At 50.6% G+C, this 17,133-nt stretch overlaps 3 protein-coding genes across 4 annotated transcripts; 1 reads left to right on the forward strand and 2 right to left on the reverse strand.

The window, feature by feature from the left end:
* Window positions 1-333: 333 nt before the first annotated feature.
* LOC117903798 (chromatin assembly factor 1 subunit A) lies at window positions 334-4,497 on the forward strand. Its single transcript, XM_034816228.1, has 3 exons — window positions 334-2,622; window positions 2,687-2,859; window positions 2,919-4,497. Exons 1-3 carry the CDS (start codon window positions 438-440, stop codon window positions 4,086-4,088), a joined length of 3,528 nt encoding a protein of 1,175 aa, XP_034672119.1. The 5' UTR covers window positions 334-437; the 3' UTR covers window positions 4,089-4,497.
* A 1,991-nt stretch (window positions 4,498-6,488) lies between these two features.
* On the reverse strand, window positions 6,489-15,516 carry LOC117903797 (DENN domain-containing protein Crag). 2 transcript variants are annotated; one of them, XM_034816225.1, is made up of 13 exons: window positions 15,018-15,516; window positions 13,544-13,901; window positions 12,935-13,481; window positions 12,719-12,869; window positions 12,170-12,655; window positions 11,782-12,102; window positions 10,218-11,707; window positions 9,837-10,163; window positions 9,429-9,509; window positions 7,904-8,348; window positions 7,393-7,833; window positions 7,130-7,314; window positions 6,489-7,063 (listed from the first exon to the last, which is right to left on the reverse strand). In XM_034816225.1, exons 2-13 carry the CDS (start codon window positions 13,842-13,844, stop codon window positions 6,745-6,747), a joined length of 5,094 nt encoding a protein of 1,697 aa, XP_034672116.1. In that variant the 5' UTR covers window positions 13,845-13,901; window positions 15,018-15,516; the 3' UTR covers window positions 6,489-6,744. The 2 variants fall into 2 exon arrangements, with proteins under 2 accessions (XP_034672116.1, XP_034672118.1); XM_034816227.1 differs by lacking the exon at window positions 9,429-9,509.
* A 684-nt stretch (window positions 15,517-16,200) lies between these two features.
* On the reverse strand, window positions 16,201-16,979 carry LOC117895717 (TM2 domain-containing protein CG11103-like; the record flags this gene model as incomplete). Its single annotated transcript, XM_034803576.1, has 1 exon — window positions 16,201-16,979. A coding segment is annotated over one exon (693 nt), but the record flags the coding sequence as incomplete, so codon positions are not given.
* Between the last annotated feature and the right edge of the window lie 154 nt (window positions 16,980-17,133).

Below are 17,133 nucleotides of genomic sequence, written 5' to 3' on the forward strand. Positions count from 1 at the left end.
TAGTGGTGGCCGCAGGCGTTTCTCGTCGTCTCCCTTTCACCACTTATCTGGGATTAGTAAAAACGCCACATTAAACTAAGTAAACATATATTTTGCCAGCTGCTGCTGCTCAAAAGGTACACAATTGTAATTACTAAAGTGCGTCCGCATGCGAATGCAATCAAATTAATGCAATTGAAACATTTAATTGTAACGATCATGTGAAATGGTACGCTAGCCAGCACTGATTTTCGTTCAGTATCGATTCATCGGCTAGCATGATCGGTTCTCTTTCCTGGTTATATTTCGGTATATTTTGATGGTTCTGGCGGTATATCTTTTCGACAAGTCCGCGGTCACACTGATCACTTGTATATTTTTCCCGCGTTTTCCAGAAAAAAATAAACTAAGGAAAGCGGCCAAATTGTGCATTAAAACGCATTAAGAAACGCTTGAATATGCCCGCCGGCACTATCCAAACACCGAGCAATAAAACAAATACCAAAGATGCAATTCAGAAATCAGCGGACCGCACTTGCACCACTGGCAGCGGTGGCAAGAAGCTCGTCCAAACACGCCTCCCCTTCAAGCTGATTACTCCGGTTGCATCAACAGCAGTAGCAGCAGCAGCAGCCACCGCCACGTCTTCCAGTGCCAGTGCCACAGCCCAGCCTGATGGCGTTGCCCTGGATTCGGAGGAGTCCCCGGCACAGGAGCCACGCAAGCGCAGGCTCTCGTACAGCGATGAAAAGAGCAGCAGCGATGACACCCCGCAACTCGATCAGCAGCGGCGCTCCAACAGCAAGGAGAACTTGGCTGTGGGTGTGGGCGTGACTGTAGGAGCTGCCAAGAAGACAAAGATCCTGGAAGTGCTGCCCATGGCCGATGAAGTCATCGAGCTGGTCGACTCAGGCGAGGACACTGAGGAGACAAAAGCCGCAGCGGCAGCTCCAGCTGCTGCGAAGATTCAGCTCAAGCCAAAGGCCAAGCCCAGGCACAGGGACAAGGCCACGCCTTCGCCGATACAAATCAAGTTGCCGCTGCTGAGCAAACGCGCCTCGAAGCGTCGCCAGTCCGTGAAGATTCCGGAGGAGGCAACACCTCAGGAGGAGGAGGAGGTGGGCCACCCCGAGGAGACGACAGGCAGCGACAACGAGCCGAATGATGAGGCGGAAGTCAGTGCCGAGAAGCTGCACCCACTCAAGCGGCTGAAAGTGATGTTGCCCAAAGCCAAGAAGACTGCAAGAAAGGGCAAGGAGACAAAGGCTAACGAGGAGAAAACCAAGGAGGAGGTGCTCAATGCTGTGGAAAAGAGCACGGCAGAGGTGCAACAAACTGTGCAAGAGATAACGAAGGAGGAGGAGATCAAGGAGCAGAAAATCAAAGGGGCGAAGGCAGCACAAACATTGACAAGCGGGAAGAAGGCAGAGCAGCCAAAGGCCGAAAAGCAAAGGTCACCAAAGGGCAAGCAACAGGAAGGAAAACCCACAAAAGCCGAGGCAGAGTTGAGGGCCACAAAAGAGGACACCAAGCTGCAGGAGGATGGGTGCAGCTTGTTGGAGGAGCAGCAGACGACAGTTGAGCAAACAGAGGATACGAAACTAGTCCAGGACGATTCCCCCGACGATGATGAAGTGATGATGCTCACGAGCAGCGACAGCGAGCACGAGCGGTCCGATCAGTCCGATCAGTCCAGCAGCGATCACGAGATGGAGGTGGACACTGACGCACCCGACAGGCCGTCATTGGGTGGCAAGGAGAAGGCCAGCACAAGAAGGAGAAGCGTGCATGATGTGGCCGGCGGCGAGGCTGATGGCGAGCTGAAGGGCAAGGGCCAGGCGCTGACGGCCAAGCAGCAGCGACTGTTCGAGCAGCGGCGCAAGGCGCGCGAGGAGAAGGAGCACAAGCTGCAGGAGGAGCGCCGCCTCAAGCAGCAGGAGAAGGAGCAGCGCGAGCAGCTGCGCAAGGTGGAGCGCGACCAGAAGGAGGAGCTGCGGCGCAAGGAGCGCGACGAGAAGGAGGAGCAGCGGCGCAAGGAGCGCGAGGAGAAGGAGCGCAAGCGGCAGGCCGAGGTGGACTCGAAGAACGAGGAGAGGCGCAAGCGCAACGAGGCCAAGGAGGAGGTGCAGCGCAAGCGGGACGAGGAGAAGCGCCGCAAGGAGCTCGAGAAGGAGGAGGCCGAGCAGAAGAAGAAACGCGCCGCCGAATCCTTCACCAAATTCTTTGTCCAGAAGCTGCCCAAGGGCGCCGGCTCAGGCGCGGGCCCGGGGCTGGACGCCTCCGCCACGCTGGAGCTGGAACAGAGCAGCTGCGACAGCACCAAGATGAGCTGCCAGTCGCTGGCCTTTCGTCCCTTTCAGGTCAAGGACGACATGCTGCTGGCGCCCATCGTGCGCACCTCGCTCGGCGGCCAGCAGCGCTCCCAGCTGGATGGCCTCTTCCGCGAACGCAGCGTGGATGCGTCGGAGGAGGAGGGGGAGGAGGAACCCGAGGACATTGGACGCCCCAAGCGCCCGAACCGCAACCAGCTGTACCTGTCGGAACTGGCGAAGGGCACACGCCAGCCGCTCAAGATGCAGCGCGATGTGCGGCTGCAGCGGCGCACCAAGGAGGAGGAGAGCGAGGAGGAGGTCCAGGTGATAGGTAGGCTCTCAGTCAACTCAATCTTGCAGCGATTCCCTGTAGCAATTCTCTCCGTTCGATCCAGATGATCTGACCACTGCCGGCACGCCCATTGAGCAGGAGGAGCAGGCCAAGCAGATGCCCAGAATGAGGGCCAAGTACTTGCAGTTTGCCGACAATCGTCGTCCGGCGTACTACGGCACCTGGCGCAAGAAGAGCCAGTCCATCTCCGCCCGTCGCCCACTGGCCCAGGACAAGGTGAGTGTGCCACAGGCCTGCTGCTGGGCGAGATTGAACCCCGTTCCTCCCGTTTGTAGGTTCACTTTGACTACGAAGTTGACTCGGATTGCGAGTGGGAGGAGGAGGAGCCTGGCGAATCGCTGAGCGCCAGCGAGGATGAGAAGGAGCGCGAGTCCGAGGAGGAGTCCGAAGAGGAGTACAACGAGTGGTATGTGCCCCATGGCCATCTGAGTGACGAGGAGCTGCAGCACGATGGCGAAATGGATGATGGGCATACGCGTGAGGCCCAGCAGGCCAAGCTGCAGGTGCTCCAGCAGGAGTTTGCCCAGGAGATGAAGAAGCAAACGAGAAAGATCAAGCCACGGCTCTTCGGGCCCATCTGGCTGGACGAGAATGGCAACAAGTCGCCGCTGTGTCCGGCTGTCTTTGCCCAGACCATCGACTCGTACGGCAGCTGGCAACTGGAGCCGGTCTGCATGGAGCCGCCGCCGGAGAAGGTGCGTGAGGCGGCGACTGCCAGCGCACCGGCCAGCCCCCTGCAGCTGGACGAGCGACTGCTGCAGCAGCTGGTGCGGCTGACGCATGGCAATCGGAATGCGAAGGCCTTCCTGATCTCCGAATATCTGGAGTACCTGAAGACGCAGACCAGCCAGGAGTCGCAGCAGCTGCCCTCGAAGGCCCTCATTCGCGAGAAGTTCGATGAGCTGGCCACCTGGTCCACCATGGAGCTCTCCGCCGCAGACGCTGCAGCGGGCAGCAGCAGTGCCAAGAAATCAAAGAAGCCCAAGAAGCGCCTGTGCTGGATGGTGGGCCCCGAAATGCTCGAGAAATTCCAGCTGGCCGAGCTGTCGTTGCAGAACCAATGGGAGTACACGCTGACGCCCAAGATCACTGAAGCGGAGACGCAGCCACAGCACGAGCTCAGCCCACCGGCCGAGCCAGAGCTGCCATCCAAGGAGGCCAAGGAGTCGCCAGTGGCCCCAACGGATGCTCCGAGCGTGCCCAGCACACCGACGCAGCAGGTGGGCACCAAGAAGCGGATCGCCCTGATATCCGGGCCACGGGAACTGCCCAGCCCCGTTGCCTCGAAGAATGGCCTCATCAGCCAGTTCCTGCGCCGCCAGAGCGATGCGAGTCCCAGCAGCAAACCGGCTCCGAAGCGGAATTCAACCAAAGTTAAAGCCAGTTCGACGGCAACGGTGGCAACGGCGGAGGAGGCTGCAGAGGTGGTGCTGCTCTCCGACTAGTAATCCTTTAAGTAATCCTTTTACACGACAACTGGCCACACATCCTCGTAGAATTATGACCTCTTTTTTTTTGTTTGTTTATAACTTATACACTTTCCTGTAATGTCGCCCCGATGTACGTTTTACTTGTATATCCTTCTCCTCCGACTTCCCAGCGCATTTTATCACACTCCCCACTCTCTTTCTCTCTCTTCTTCCCACCTCCTTCTGGCTCTAACTCAGCTGTAGATCTGTTGCGTGAAATGAACGGTTCACTGGTGGCGATCTGTATGCGCAGTAGATCAAACGTTGCTGTCGAATCATCTAGCACATACATAAGTATAAATATATGATAATATATGCAATTGCTAATTAGAATTATTCCTCGTATATTCGCTAGCAATAAAATACATTTTGGTTCATCATTTTACTTTACGATTTGCGATTTATGCGTGGCAACTCTATTGTGAATGAGCACTGCCGCTCACGTACACGAGCATTGCAGTTATTTGTACCAATACCAATGCATTGCAATGTTCCGTTTTGCGGCGCATGAATGCATTTGCGTGCCGAGCGCTGCTCTATTGTGATCTATCGATCTATTGTCACTCTCTTCCTTTTCCGTGTGTTCTGCCAGCAGCTGAAAGCAGGACAGTGTTGCCCACTTGCTGCTCGAACAAACTTAAATGAAATGCAAAACAATTTGGGATTTTATTTTTAAAACTTTTTTGTTTATTCTTTTTGCCATTTTCATGTTGCTTTTTTTGTTGTTGTTGTGTGTTTTTTGTTTGCTTTTTGTATTAATTAATTATTAAATATACAATTAGTTAAGATGCCCGACAAAAAAAGGTATTGTGGCTGAAATATATATATGTATATGTATCTATAAGTGAGTGTGTGTATGTGTGTGTACCTGTTTCTCTGTTCTCTGTCCACTGTCTGTTTTTTTGTCTTTCCGTGTCTGTTGCTGGTGTTCTTTTTGTTTTGTTTTTAAAAACCTTGGACTGTTGTAACACAATCCATCTAAATTGATTTACGATTTTGTTCATAAATTATTGCTAGTGTTTTAATCGTTGTTTATTTGTTTCCTTTCCATTTTGTCTTTTCCCTAAATAATAGTAGAATACCAATACCAATCCATTCCCACATACACACATAATGTATCCCGTTCCCATTTCCCATTTAAACCGTAGCCAAAAAGTTCGCTAAGCTAACTAAAAGACTCGACTCGAGAGCATTGTGAGGGAAGATCCGCTAGATCTACACAAATAAGAGCTAGTTATTTTTTAAATAACTGGAGAGCGGAGGGGGCTGGGGGTATGCAAGCCAGATTGTGGACTCGGTAGTGCTGTGGGGCAGTGGACTGTGTGGGGGGAGAGGGCGAGGACTGTCTCACAATGCTTCTAATGATATAAAAGATCACACACATGCATACAAATAGACAAATCTAATGTATGTATATTCAGAAACATACACACTAGCTGATGTATCGTTATCGTTATTGTTATCGTTATCGTTATATTATATATAATAAGGCAAATATGACGAGGGTCGAGAGTTTGAATCATGTGAATGTGAGGAAAACACTTATCCAAGTTAGGTTCTTCAGTTGTTGTGTGTTTGTTATGGAACAGAGTACTGCATACAGTGCGTTTCAGAGATGTAAGGCAATTCAGGCATCAAACTTAAGTAAAACACATAAAAACATTTAACTTAAACTCGTGCCTACAGCCACCAAACAAAAAATGAAGTTCAAGTGTGGATCTCAGATTGATAAACGTTATAAAATCAGCCAAGGGCTGTTATTGAAACCTAGATGTAAACACTGTAACATCACATTATCGGCATACAATCGATAACAAGTACAGAGAGGGAGCTAGCAATCGAGATGGGAATCGAAGACATTTTACGGGGAGGGCAACTCAAGTCCCCAAGCCAAAGCCTACCGTCTGCAAGTGTTTGAATAAATTATGGTTGTTCGAATATCCTCATTTTGCTGCTCATGCTGCCGATTGTTGCCTAGAGAATTTGAAACTGTTTTACTCGTTCATGCGAAATGGAAAACTGAGCTGAATTTTACACTAATAATTTAGCAGTCTCAAATGAAAAGAGAAAAGTATTAAAATATGGGTCACGAAACGCACTGTAAACGAGTGTGTAGTGTGTGTGTGCATGTATTGTCACAGAAACCAGTCGATTTGGGGATGGGGCACACAGGCAGACACAGAAGCACTCAAAAGCCATTGGCTAATGCTGCCTGTGGCTGCTGCTGCTGCTGCTGATACCATCGTTAAAAGTGCAACGAAAATGTCAATTTAAGTACTTAAAAATTATGTTCAAATATTTGTCAGAAGAAGTAGGTGTGTGTGTCTGTCGTGTGTCTGTCTGTCTGTCTGTCTGCATGATAAGCGTTTTCTTGTTGTCAAAAGTTACTCTTCTTTCAAATTGTTTATGTTTTTTGTTGTTGTTTTTTGGTCGTCTTATTCTTTCAGGGCTCCTCATCTGTATCTCCATCACCATCACCGTCCCCGTCCTCTTCCTCTGCATCTGCATCTCCGTCTCGATCTTCGTCCGTTTTCTCATCACTCAAATCGGAAGTGGAATCGGGATCTGAATCTAGATCGGGATCGCGATCGTGATCGGAATCGGAGGCAGTACAGCCGCCATCCCGAGTGCGTCAGGGCAGCAGCAAGGGTCGGAAGTAGGCCCGACAGAAGATCGTTGAGGCCGAGGGCGGCAGATCCTGATTGCGGTAATACATATTGCATTCGCGCTCCGTCAGCTTATCGAAAACGGACGCGTACTCGCGATGGAATGTTGCCAAATCGACATTCGAGCGACCGATGACCGTGAGGGCCAGAAATAGTATGTCCCGATAGAAGGAATGCGAACGCTCCACACCATTGCTCTTCAGCTTGTGCCGCTCGTTGGCCAGACGCTTCAGGGGCGTGGCCAGATCATTGCATCGTATGGCCGAAATGATTTGCTGAATGACACTGAAATGGACAGAAATGTTGAATGATACTCTGTGGGCGATGCGAGGGACATGGGCATGGACATACTTCTTGTTGAGCTGCGCCTGATCGGTGAGCAGTGCCTTGATCAGGGGACTCGTTGGCTGCGTCTCCCTGTACAGTATGTACATGGGCGGGCCACTGGTCTCGCTGTGCAAATTGAGATTGTCCCACAAGCACTGAATGTGCACCGTCTTCACCTTGCTGAGCGGATCCAGTTGCTCCTTATCGGTCTGCCCAAAAGAAAAAAAAAAAAAAATAGATTGCAACAGACTGCTCCATGGTAGGTGTTAGCAGATCCGATCACTTACCGGCACAGGCAGACACAGCTCGGGCAGATGGGTCTTGCTTTCGATGCGCTCCATTAGCCAGAGCAGATTCCAATAGATAATGGGATGCTCGTCCACAAACTCGGGCTTGATCAGCGCCATATCACCCTCCTGCGTGAGTATATTCTCCAGCTCCTTGCGCAGCACCAACGGATTCAGATACGGCACGGTTAAGCTGCTCTTAAGGCTGCCATTTCCATTCGCCTGCTGCTCGCTGGACTCCTCATCCACCATGCGGACTATCTCCACGCTGAGGAAGGGTACGGTGAGCTTGTTGCACGCATGGCAGGTGGTATTCAAATTGGAATCCTCTGCAGTCCAGCCGCTCATGATCTCCTCATCGTAGACCAGCACCGAGCAGTTGTGGCATTGCGAGCAGGTCGTCAATTGGATAAGTACATCGCAGTCCCGCTCCATGGAACCCTACAAACAAAGAGGCAGAACAACGCCCATGAGTATGATTTAATGCAGAAGCAATGCAGCCGGAACTTACCTCTGTCATGGGACTGTACAGATTGTCGGGCAGGGCCGGAAACGCGTGCATGTGCAGGGCACCGCTGGAGCTGTTCTCGCCGAGCGGCACCAGATTGTTGTAGCTGGATTTGCGCGATTCGCTCAGCCTGCCCCAGGGATCCAGGTCGCTGGAGACGCGCCTCAGTTTGCCCTCCTCGAGGCCCGCACTGCCGGCTGCGTCATGCTCCTCCTGCTCGTTCTGCTGCTGATGCGCACTATGATGTGGATGATGATGGTGGTGGTGGTGGTGCGGATGGTGGGGCAGGGCATGTTGGTGGCCATTGTTCGTTTTCGTTGGCGTCGAATTGGCCGATATGGCGCCCTTGATTTCGTCAAACTTCTTGGTCAGCGAATTGGCCGCATACTTGATGCTGCTCAGCGATCCCTGGATCAATTCGTTGGACTTCCTTCCCGTCAGACTGGGACTGTTGTTGGTTCATAAAGTGGATACATTGGGCATTAGTTAATTGGGCACTCTCTCCACACACAGATATTCGATTTGCAGAGTTACAAAAACAGAAAACAGATACAACGGAAAAATGCATTTTGCTGCTGCCTGCTGCAGTGGCTGATCTGCTGTGGATCGCATGCTGCAACGAATGGGTTCCACTCTCGATTAGCCACTGCAGGCGGCAGCGGCGGCTGTTATGGTAGTGCGGTGGTGGTGGTGGTGGTGGTGGTGCGGCTGGATGTCGGTTGATTTACATACGCTGATGTATGGATGTTCTGGATGCTGTTAAGCGTGAGTGTATGTGTGTGTGTGGCTTTTATCAAACCTTGAATTGCCCGCCACCAACGAGGGTTTTTGTTTCATAGGGGACCATAAACCATTATTATTTGTAACCAGAACCAGGAACCAAAACCAAATGCGAATGCAAAACTCTGTGAACAGCATTTCGAGAGTGTTGTGTCACACTAAAACAAAAAATATTAGCTTCTGTGTGTGTGTGTGTGTGTGTGTGTGTTTTCTGCTGTGTGTATATGCTGCGATCCACGAAAGGATAATTATTTCAAAAGAGAAATTATGGGTTTTGCTTTCAAAGTGAAAGGAAACGAAGAAATTCCAAGTGTAGACTCCAAGTGGATCTTATGGAATGTAAGCCAAAACAAATGTTTAATTTAATTTCACTTTTAATCACTTGGGAATGCATGAAAAAATACTCTTTAGATTCCAAGTGGAACTTGTGGAATGCAAGTCAAAACATATGTTCAATGAAATTTGCACTTAAATCACTTGGAAATACAAAAATATTTGCTGTGAACAAGTTACTAGAAAACTGATGCAAATCTTAACATGGAACGCAAGAGGGGGAAGAACTCCAAAGTAGCTTCCAAGTGAAGCTTGTGGAATACAGCACATACGCACATACAAATATACATTTCTTTTCTTTTCATTGTGTGTGTTTGTGTGTGTTTCATTTGCTTGATTCTTTGTGTGTGTGTGTGTATAAAATGTCTAACATCTTTTGATGGGACAATCAATAGAAGGGATTTCTTCCACTTACCTTATGCTCGATATATTTTCTATTATATTGGCGGGCAATTTCAAGTCTTTCTTAAGGGACAATCGTGCGGGTGAGTAACGTCTACGATATATATCGGTATATATAAGTAAAATTGAAGATCAAAATCAAAAACAAAACTCAAAAAATAATAAAAAGAAAGATATGGCACAGAAAGAGATGGAATATAGAGTGGAGAGTGAGTGAAACAGAGATGGAGATAGGGGGAGATGCAAAAGAAATTATCATGTGTGATAGTGGAGTGTGTGTGGAATGCATGTGGATCGTGGTACTGGAGATGAGCAATGTGGATCACAACAATTTCAAAGAATAACAATACAGAGGGAAAATAGAGGCAAAGAGAGAGCGATGGAGAGAGAGGCAGGAGAGGAACCCCCGATGTCTGGTTACCCGAATGTAAACTTCAGCGATGATCCGATATTGGCCAGGCTGTGGGTCACCCCACTGCTGGCCACCGGCATCGTCTCCGACCGGTGCATGCTCTTGCCGATCTGCGTCGACTCATCGAAGGTGGCACTGCGCTGTCCCCTGAACAGGATCGGCTTGTCGCTGTATATGTTGCCATCAGGCTGCGTTTGCGATTGCGATTGCGATTGCGCCTGCTGCTCCTGCGCCAGTCCTTCCTGCTTCTGCTGTGTGGGTGTGCTCGTGGAGGAGTCCTCCTCGTTGAGGGCACCCAGCGGATCATTCTGAGTCACTGGCGTGCGCGGAGATATTCTGTGGGGCAAGGAATTAATTATATTATCACTGATAATCCTCTCCAGCACTCACTTGGTGGGACTCTGCACACGCTGATGCTGCCCCTTCTGGGCACCCGAAATACACTCATCATCATCCTCGTCATCATCGTCGTCGTCGTCGTCGTCGTCGTCCTCCTCCTCCTCATCGGCCTCGTAGTCACCGCCGGTGTAATGCAGATCATCCACCACCGATTCGGATAGCTTTTGCGGTGTGATTGGTGAGGCGGCTGCATACTCATCGTCCTCCTCCTCCTCCTCTTCCTCGTCGTCGCCGCCGCCGATCTGCATGATCTGCTTACGCGCTGGCTGCTGTGGCTGCTGCAGCGCCTTGGCCAGAATCTCGGTGTCGCCGCCGTAGGTAGGCGTGTGCGGTGCACTCGGCTCTCCGGACGTGATGAGCAGTCCGGCGGCACTGTTGACGACATCCTCGGCGGGCAGTGGTTCGCTGGCTCCGCCTGCCACCGTCTGGCGCACAATGCTGCCCAGCTTGTTCCTCAGGCGATCGAAGGCGGCAAAGTCGAGCAGGCCGCCGTGGGTGTCGCCCGAGGAGGAGGCGAGACTGGTGCGCGACTGCCCGTCGACCGTCTCCAAGGTGCTCAGGTTGTGGTCGTGCGAGGCGCTCAAAGACTTGCACACCTTGGAGGCGGCACGACGCTTGCCCGCGCGGCGGAACTGTGCGGCGCCCAGGACCACGTTCTTGATGCGATTCCAGCGTATCTGGCTGAGGGTGGTGCTGTCGCTGGGCCACGTGGACTCCAGGACGCAGCGATTGTAGAAGCCATAGGTGAGGGCATTGGGCTGGACGCCCGACCGCTTCATCAGATAGTGGAGGCGAACGGCCAGCACCGGAAGATTGTGGATGCCGCACAGCTGCATCATGATGCGGTAGCAGAACTCATCGCAGGTGATCTTCAGCTTGCTGGCCCGCACCAGCACATCGTAGGCGGCGCGTAGGATGTCGTGCTCCTTGCCGGCATGCCGCGGATCGATCACCATCGAGGGCAGAATGAGGAAGTACAGCGAGTAGCAGGTGGCCAGCAGATACTTGGACCACGCCTCCGGATGCTGCTGACACCGGCTGGCCATCTTCTGCGACAGCTTCACCTCGTGCTTGGTGCGGCGCGCAATCGGTGAGCCCGGCGACAGCGAAGCGTTCAGCTGCAGCTGCAGAAACTTCGACATGGCCGTCTTCCTGCTCGTCTGCAGCAGCTCCGGCTGCAGCGTAAAGTTCTTGTAGGTGTAGGTGTACGCACCCGCCCCATTGATCGATGCTGTTCCCGCTGCCGATGCTGCGGTCACGCTGTCTGGAGGGAATATGTACTTGGTGCGCTCGCTGCTCTGGCCCGTGTCCCAGTCCACCAAGTGCAGCTGCGCGGGCGTCTCATCATAGTTGCCCACCTTCTCGGCGCACTCGTCGAAGAAGCTCAATCCGTGGTCGCCATCCGACACGAACGAACGCTCCTCAATGAAGCGTATAAACATTTGCGTTTTCATCATTAGCTCGAAGAATTTCTGGTGCGACTGCAGAGCGAGTGATTCAAATATTAAGAGTCAGAGTTCATAATTTCATTCAGAATTCATTCGATAATCTTTACCTTATCGCGTGAACGCAGAAATGCCTTCAGCTGGAATAAGGCACTTGGATCGGTGGCACCCACCGATGGGGCCTTTGATATGGGCACCAAATAGTCCCGATAGCCGCGCAATATCGATGCCATGAACAGCAGAAATGCCTCCTGTATGCGCTGCTCCAGCACCAGTTCCCGCTTCCGCTTGCGTATGTCACGATCCAGGCTGTTGGTGGAGTCATAGCTGATGGGCTTGGCATTCTCCAGCTCGGTGAGCGTCTGCCGGAGCAGTCGAGCGGCACGTTTCGGCAGCAGTTTCGGCGACAAATGACGCTGTGATTCGCACAACTGCAAAGTGGAGAAACAAATGTTGAGTACGAGCAAAATGTTTGTGCGAAAAATAACTCATTCGTACGCTGATATTATTGGTATCCAGATCAATGCAGGTGACATCCGTGGGCGGCTCGTAGAGGTCGAAGAAGCGCGAGTCGACACCGATCAGATACGGCAGCGGTGCATGCAGCACTTCGGCCAGCCCTAGGGGACACAGCGGTATGTAGGGGCACTGCCACTTGAAGGGGAAGAGCAGCGAGACAATGGCCTCGGCCACAGCCGTCAGCGTGGCCGGTCGAAGCGAATGTATGAGTATCTTCTGCTCGGTGAGGGCCAGCAGCAGCACATGCAGACAATTGTCGGTGCCCAGGTTCTGGAGCAGCATGTGAAAGCCAGCGCCACTGCGCGGCAAAGGCGAATCCTCCGGCTGGGTTAGCAATATTCGATCGTTCGACTCGCTGGACAGCTGCAGATGTATGCTCGGTGCCGGAAAGGGCACCTCATCCAGCAGCTGGGTTATGTAACGCTCCACGGGTATGGGTATATTGACGCCATACAAAACCATGCGCTGCAAGAGTGCAAGGATTAATTCACTGAGCAACAGCAGGGCCAACGATCGACCACCACTTACATGCAGATACTTGAGCCATTTGTCAAAGGTGTCGCCAAAGGGATGGTGCGACAGCAGGCAGATCGCCTTGATCATGTGCAGCGAGTGCTGTGCACCAAACTCCTCATCCCAGCCGAGCTGTTCCCGCTGCTCTGCGGACAGTTGGGACTCACTGGAGGAACACAGGAACATCAGCAAAGAAGCAAATTTGAAATGAAATCCGCTGGGAGAACTCACTCGTAATCCTCGTAGAAGGTGAGGGCCGAGCCGTAGACCTTGTAGGTGCCATCGCTGACGGTCAACACGAAGGTGCTGAAGACCGGACTGATGGGCTTGCGCTTCTCGGAGCCATTGACATGGGGCCAGGCCTCGAGGGAGGCGCCCATGGGCAGGCAGAAGAGCGGCACGCTGGGGCACAAGTTGAGGGGGAAATCGTTGTGATCGACTGTGGGATAGCGCAGCAGAATTTCCGGCTTGTAGCTGATGTGCTTCGGTCGGTACATGGACTTCTTGTAGCACAGATAAACGTCGCTGCCCACGTAGCCCTTGTTCAGGGTCTTGTAGATCAGGCAGAAGGCGTGCGGCGCCCGCTCTCCCTTGCTCTGGACGATGACGCAGAGTTCGGTTACCACCAGCTCATTGCAGGACATGTCGCCGCGTGCGCGACGATACGTGAGGAAGGTCTTGGCCGACGAGTTGTTCACATTGGCCACACGACCGCCCGGTGTCTCGGCCACAATCTCGGCATCCGACATGATACGTTCGTGGCCATCGTAGAGGACACCTAAAGCAGAGACAGAGTGAGAAATGGCTTGAGCTCTGGGTGTCTCTCTGGGGGAAACCCACCTATGTCAACCAGTGGTGGGCGATCCTTGCCACGCCGAAAGTATATATAACATTCTGTGGTGCGAACAGAGCCATGATTGAGGTTCGCCGGCAGGCCTGTGGGCGTCTGTTCGAGCAGCTCGTAGCCCTCGGGCACCTCCTCGCCCAGCAGCGGAAAGAAGACGCCAATGTCTGTGATGGGCTCAATGGTGCTGGCCGCCCTCAGTCGTCCCGAATCATTGAATATGTTCTCCTGCAGCAGCTGTGGCTGCTCTGGCATTCCAGCCACCACAAAGTAGTCCGCAATGCGTTTCTCCTCCATGGTCGTTGTCGTCTACACGGCACAGGCAATGGTCGCCGCCGCCGCCGCTGCCACAAACTGCCAAAGCAAAGACAAGACCAAAAATTGGTTGGGTTAATGCTTCTCAAACGAAATAAAATGGATAGCAGATAAGATAAGGCGAAAAAACAGAATAGAAAAAGGAGAACGAGAGATACAGTGGTGAAGGCTCTGGATCGAATACGATTATTAATTAATTTTAGTTGCTATCTGTGCGTTCTCGAATGAAGGAAGGAACTTCTGGGCGTGCAAACTCGACAACTGCCTCGAAGCTGAAGCCTCAGTTTCTGATGAAAGAAATGCTATCGCCTGCCCACTTGGAGTTGAGAACATTTTCTTCCAGAGAATATGTGACTCAAAAACATATATCAAATGTGCACAAATATTTTACTTAGGTGGAAATGCCAGCCGCCACATGCCAGCCAGTGCCACCCCAACGTCTCGCATGGCGCAAATACTTTGTTTACATTGTAACGTACATGCATACATACATACATACGTACATTTTACATACATTTTATACTGTTTCTGGTACGCTGATAAACTTGAATTCGAATTAAAAGTATATATGTATGTATGCATGTACACACACACACACACACGCACACGTACTGCATGTAGCTGTGATGGAATCCTAATTTAGTTGGGGGCAATGAATTGGACTTTGTGTCTGGCTTTGCCATGCCACAATATTTCTATATGTTTTATTGTTCGGTTACCCAACAACAACAACAACATTGAACAATGCAGCATAAAACAATTCTACCGCATGAACCGAGCCTAGAATACCCCCTCTCTCAGGCCCATACAAAGAGATCAGATTGAATTGAAATTCCAGAGGCGATTCCGAATGCCATGTAGGGACGGGACAGATCGGACAGGCGGAGAGGCGGAGAGGAGAGAATGCCGGGTAAAAATCAAAACCCAACATACCCTCTCTCCTACAGGGTGTATTGGGTTGGAAGAAACAAGTTCCGCACGATGATTCAACTTCCTCCGCTTCCGCTGGCGGTATTCAATGGCGGGGCAACACTCACTTTTGTTTTGTGCTTTTTTGGGCCTTTTGTTTGTGTTGATTTGCCGATGCGTTGTTTTGTTTTTGGGAATGATAGCCGCTGCTGCAGCCACAAGAGGCAGGCGACAGGTTAGACTTACGATTTGTGGCTGTCAGTGGGGTTCCGTTCCTGTTTGTCCTCCGGCTACGCGACTGTGTGGCCTTCGAGGCGCTACGCTGCTGCTGCTGCTGTTGCTTGTTGTTTGCCTTGGTTTGCAATTGTCGCTTGTCGCTTTTATTATTATTGTTGTTGTTGTTGGTTGTTGCTTTGCCTTCTTCCACTTCTTCACACTACGTTAATTTCCACACACCAACAGAGCACAACACAACACACACACACACACTCACGCGCGCACACGAACACATATGAAGTGCTTTGGGGCTGCCTACTTGAGAGTTTTCTTTTACATCATTTTCGTAATGCTCCCGTTTCGACGCAATTCCGCTATCTAAGTGTTTTCCAGTAGCGTCGCGTCGTCACACACACCTTTTGCTTGAATCGTTACGTCCACTTTTCCATATACAAAGTTCTACTATAATTTAATCTACGTGTGTATGGCAAAAATAATAAAAAAAACCAGTTCCATTGTGAATTGTTCGGTCAATATTGTGAATCGGCAATTCTCTCATATTGTGAATGGGCAATTCTGTCATATTGTGAATTGGCAATAAGGAAATTTGCACCGAATTTCCCCTTGTTTTCAAATAGTTGGTTTAAATTGCCTCAGAAATATACCGTCCCATGCTCGAACGAAAAAATATACCGAATTATATCTACTCGTATTTTTTAAAATATGTATATCGAAAATCTTAAATCATTTTCCTCGATTTTGATATTCTGATTATTATTACAAGATGGTTAGGCCTCTCAGCACTAAACCTCTCATTTCATTCGAATCATCAATCAATTCTCTACTATATTGGCTACCTTTGATGACTTTCGTTAAGTGGATTATTTACAAATTAACGTTCAAACTAAAAAGGCGAATGTTACGTCATTTGTCCGCTTGTTGCTTGGTCTCGATCTTCTCAAAAGAGAAAGAAAATTCCCTACGAAAAAGAGAGGAATTTCCCCCAGATGGATGAAGTTAACCATACCATTGTTTACCGATATTCCATAAATATACATTGAACCCAATTTCGTAGTTCAAATACACGAACTTTGTATTGGTAAATTTTAATATTATATTATACGGTATGCTGACAAATCGACGTAACTGTAAAGTTAGTCAGGGGAGCAGGAGCAGGGCTGCCTCCCAAAAAATAGTTGGCCAACTATCGATATTTGGTTATTTCGAAAATTCTAAACAATGGAATTTATTGCTCTTTCAACTTACTTCTAAAATATCACACAAATAACGAACGTATATCTAGACATATGGATTCCAATTGCTGCCATCCTCTGGCAGGAGATTATTGGTGATTAACAAAATAACGTCAATTATCCACCAGACGCCCACACCGCCCATTGTCAGCAATTTGCCCACTGCCGTTCCGGTCTGTCCCAGGCAGAAGCGATCCATGCCAAGGAATCCCAGCAGCATGCTGTAGATGAGCGTGGTCACGAAATAGTGATCCGTGTAGCGGACACAGGGCACACCCTCGCGGAAGAAGGTGCGGTTGCCGTAGCAATCGATGTCCGAGTAGACGGTGCACTGGACCTTTGTGTGCTCCACATCTTCGTAGAAGGAGCCGCCGAATCGCAGGCAGCCGTATCCCTTCTCCATCTTGGCCGTGGCATTGTCCCTGTGATCGATGGGATCCTTGCATTCGAGAAAGTCACGCGGCAAAAAGGAGCACAGCACATTCGGTCCCAACGGATGGAATGCCGAGTTGGAGCCGGAGGATGACGATACCGAGGAGGAGCTGGAGCCAAGTTGCGCCTGTACAGGTACCACTGACTGCACGGCCGTGCCGGAGCCCACCGTTTGCGGCTGTTCCTTGTCGCTGCCTGTATGGCGTCGGTGGATCGGTTTGTCATCAGAAACGAGACCAAAATCCCGTATAAAACAACTCCCTGCTGCATCGTGTCCACGAGGCTTTTCAAAGGTGAATTTGCCAGGTTAAGTTGTCCTTTGTGGTAGCTTACTAACGTTGCTTTTATGGTATATTAATGTAAACAATTAACTTTAGGTTGTTTAAAAAGTCTAGTGATGGGAGTTGTAATCTTCAATCAGCTGTGTAAAACAGCGGATGTTGCCATATCAAAACAAACAA

The sequence above is a fragment of the Drosophila subobscura genome, chromosome A (assembly GCF_008121235.1).
Source record: "Drosophila subobscura isolate 14011-0131.10 chromosome A, UCBerk_Dsub_1.0, whole genome shotgun sequence".
Taxonomy (NCBI): Eukaryota; Metazoa; Arthropoda; class Insecta; order Diptera; family Drosophilidae; genus Drosophila; species Drosophila subobscura.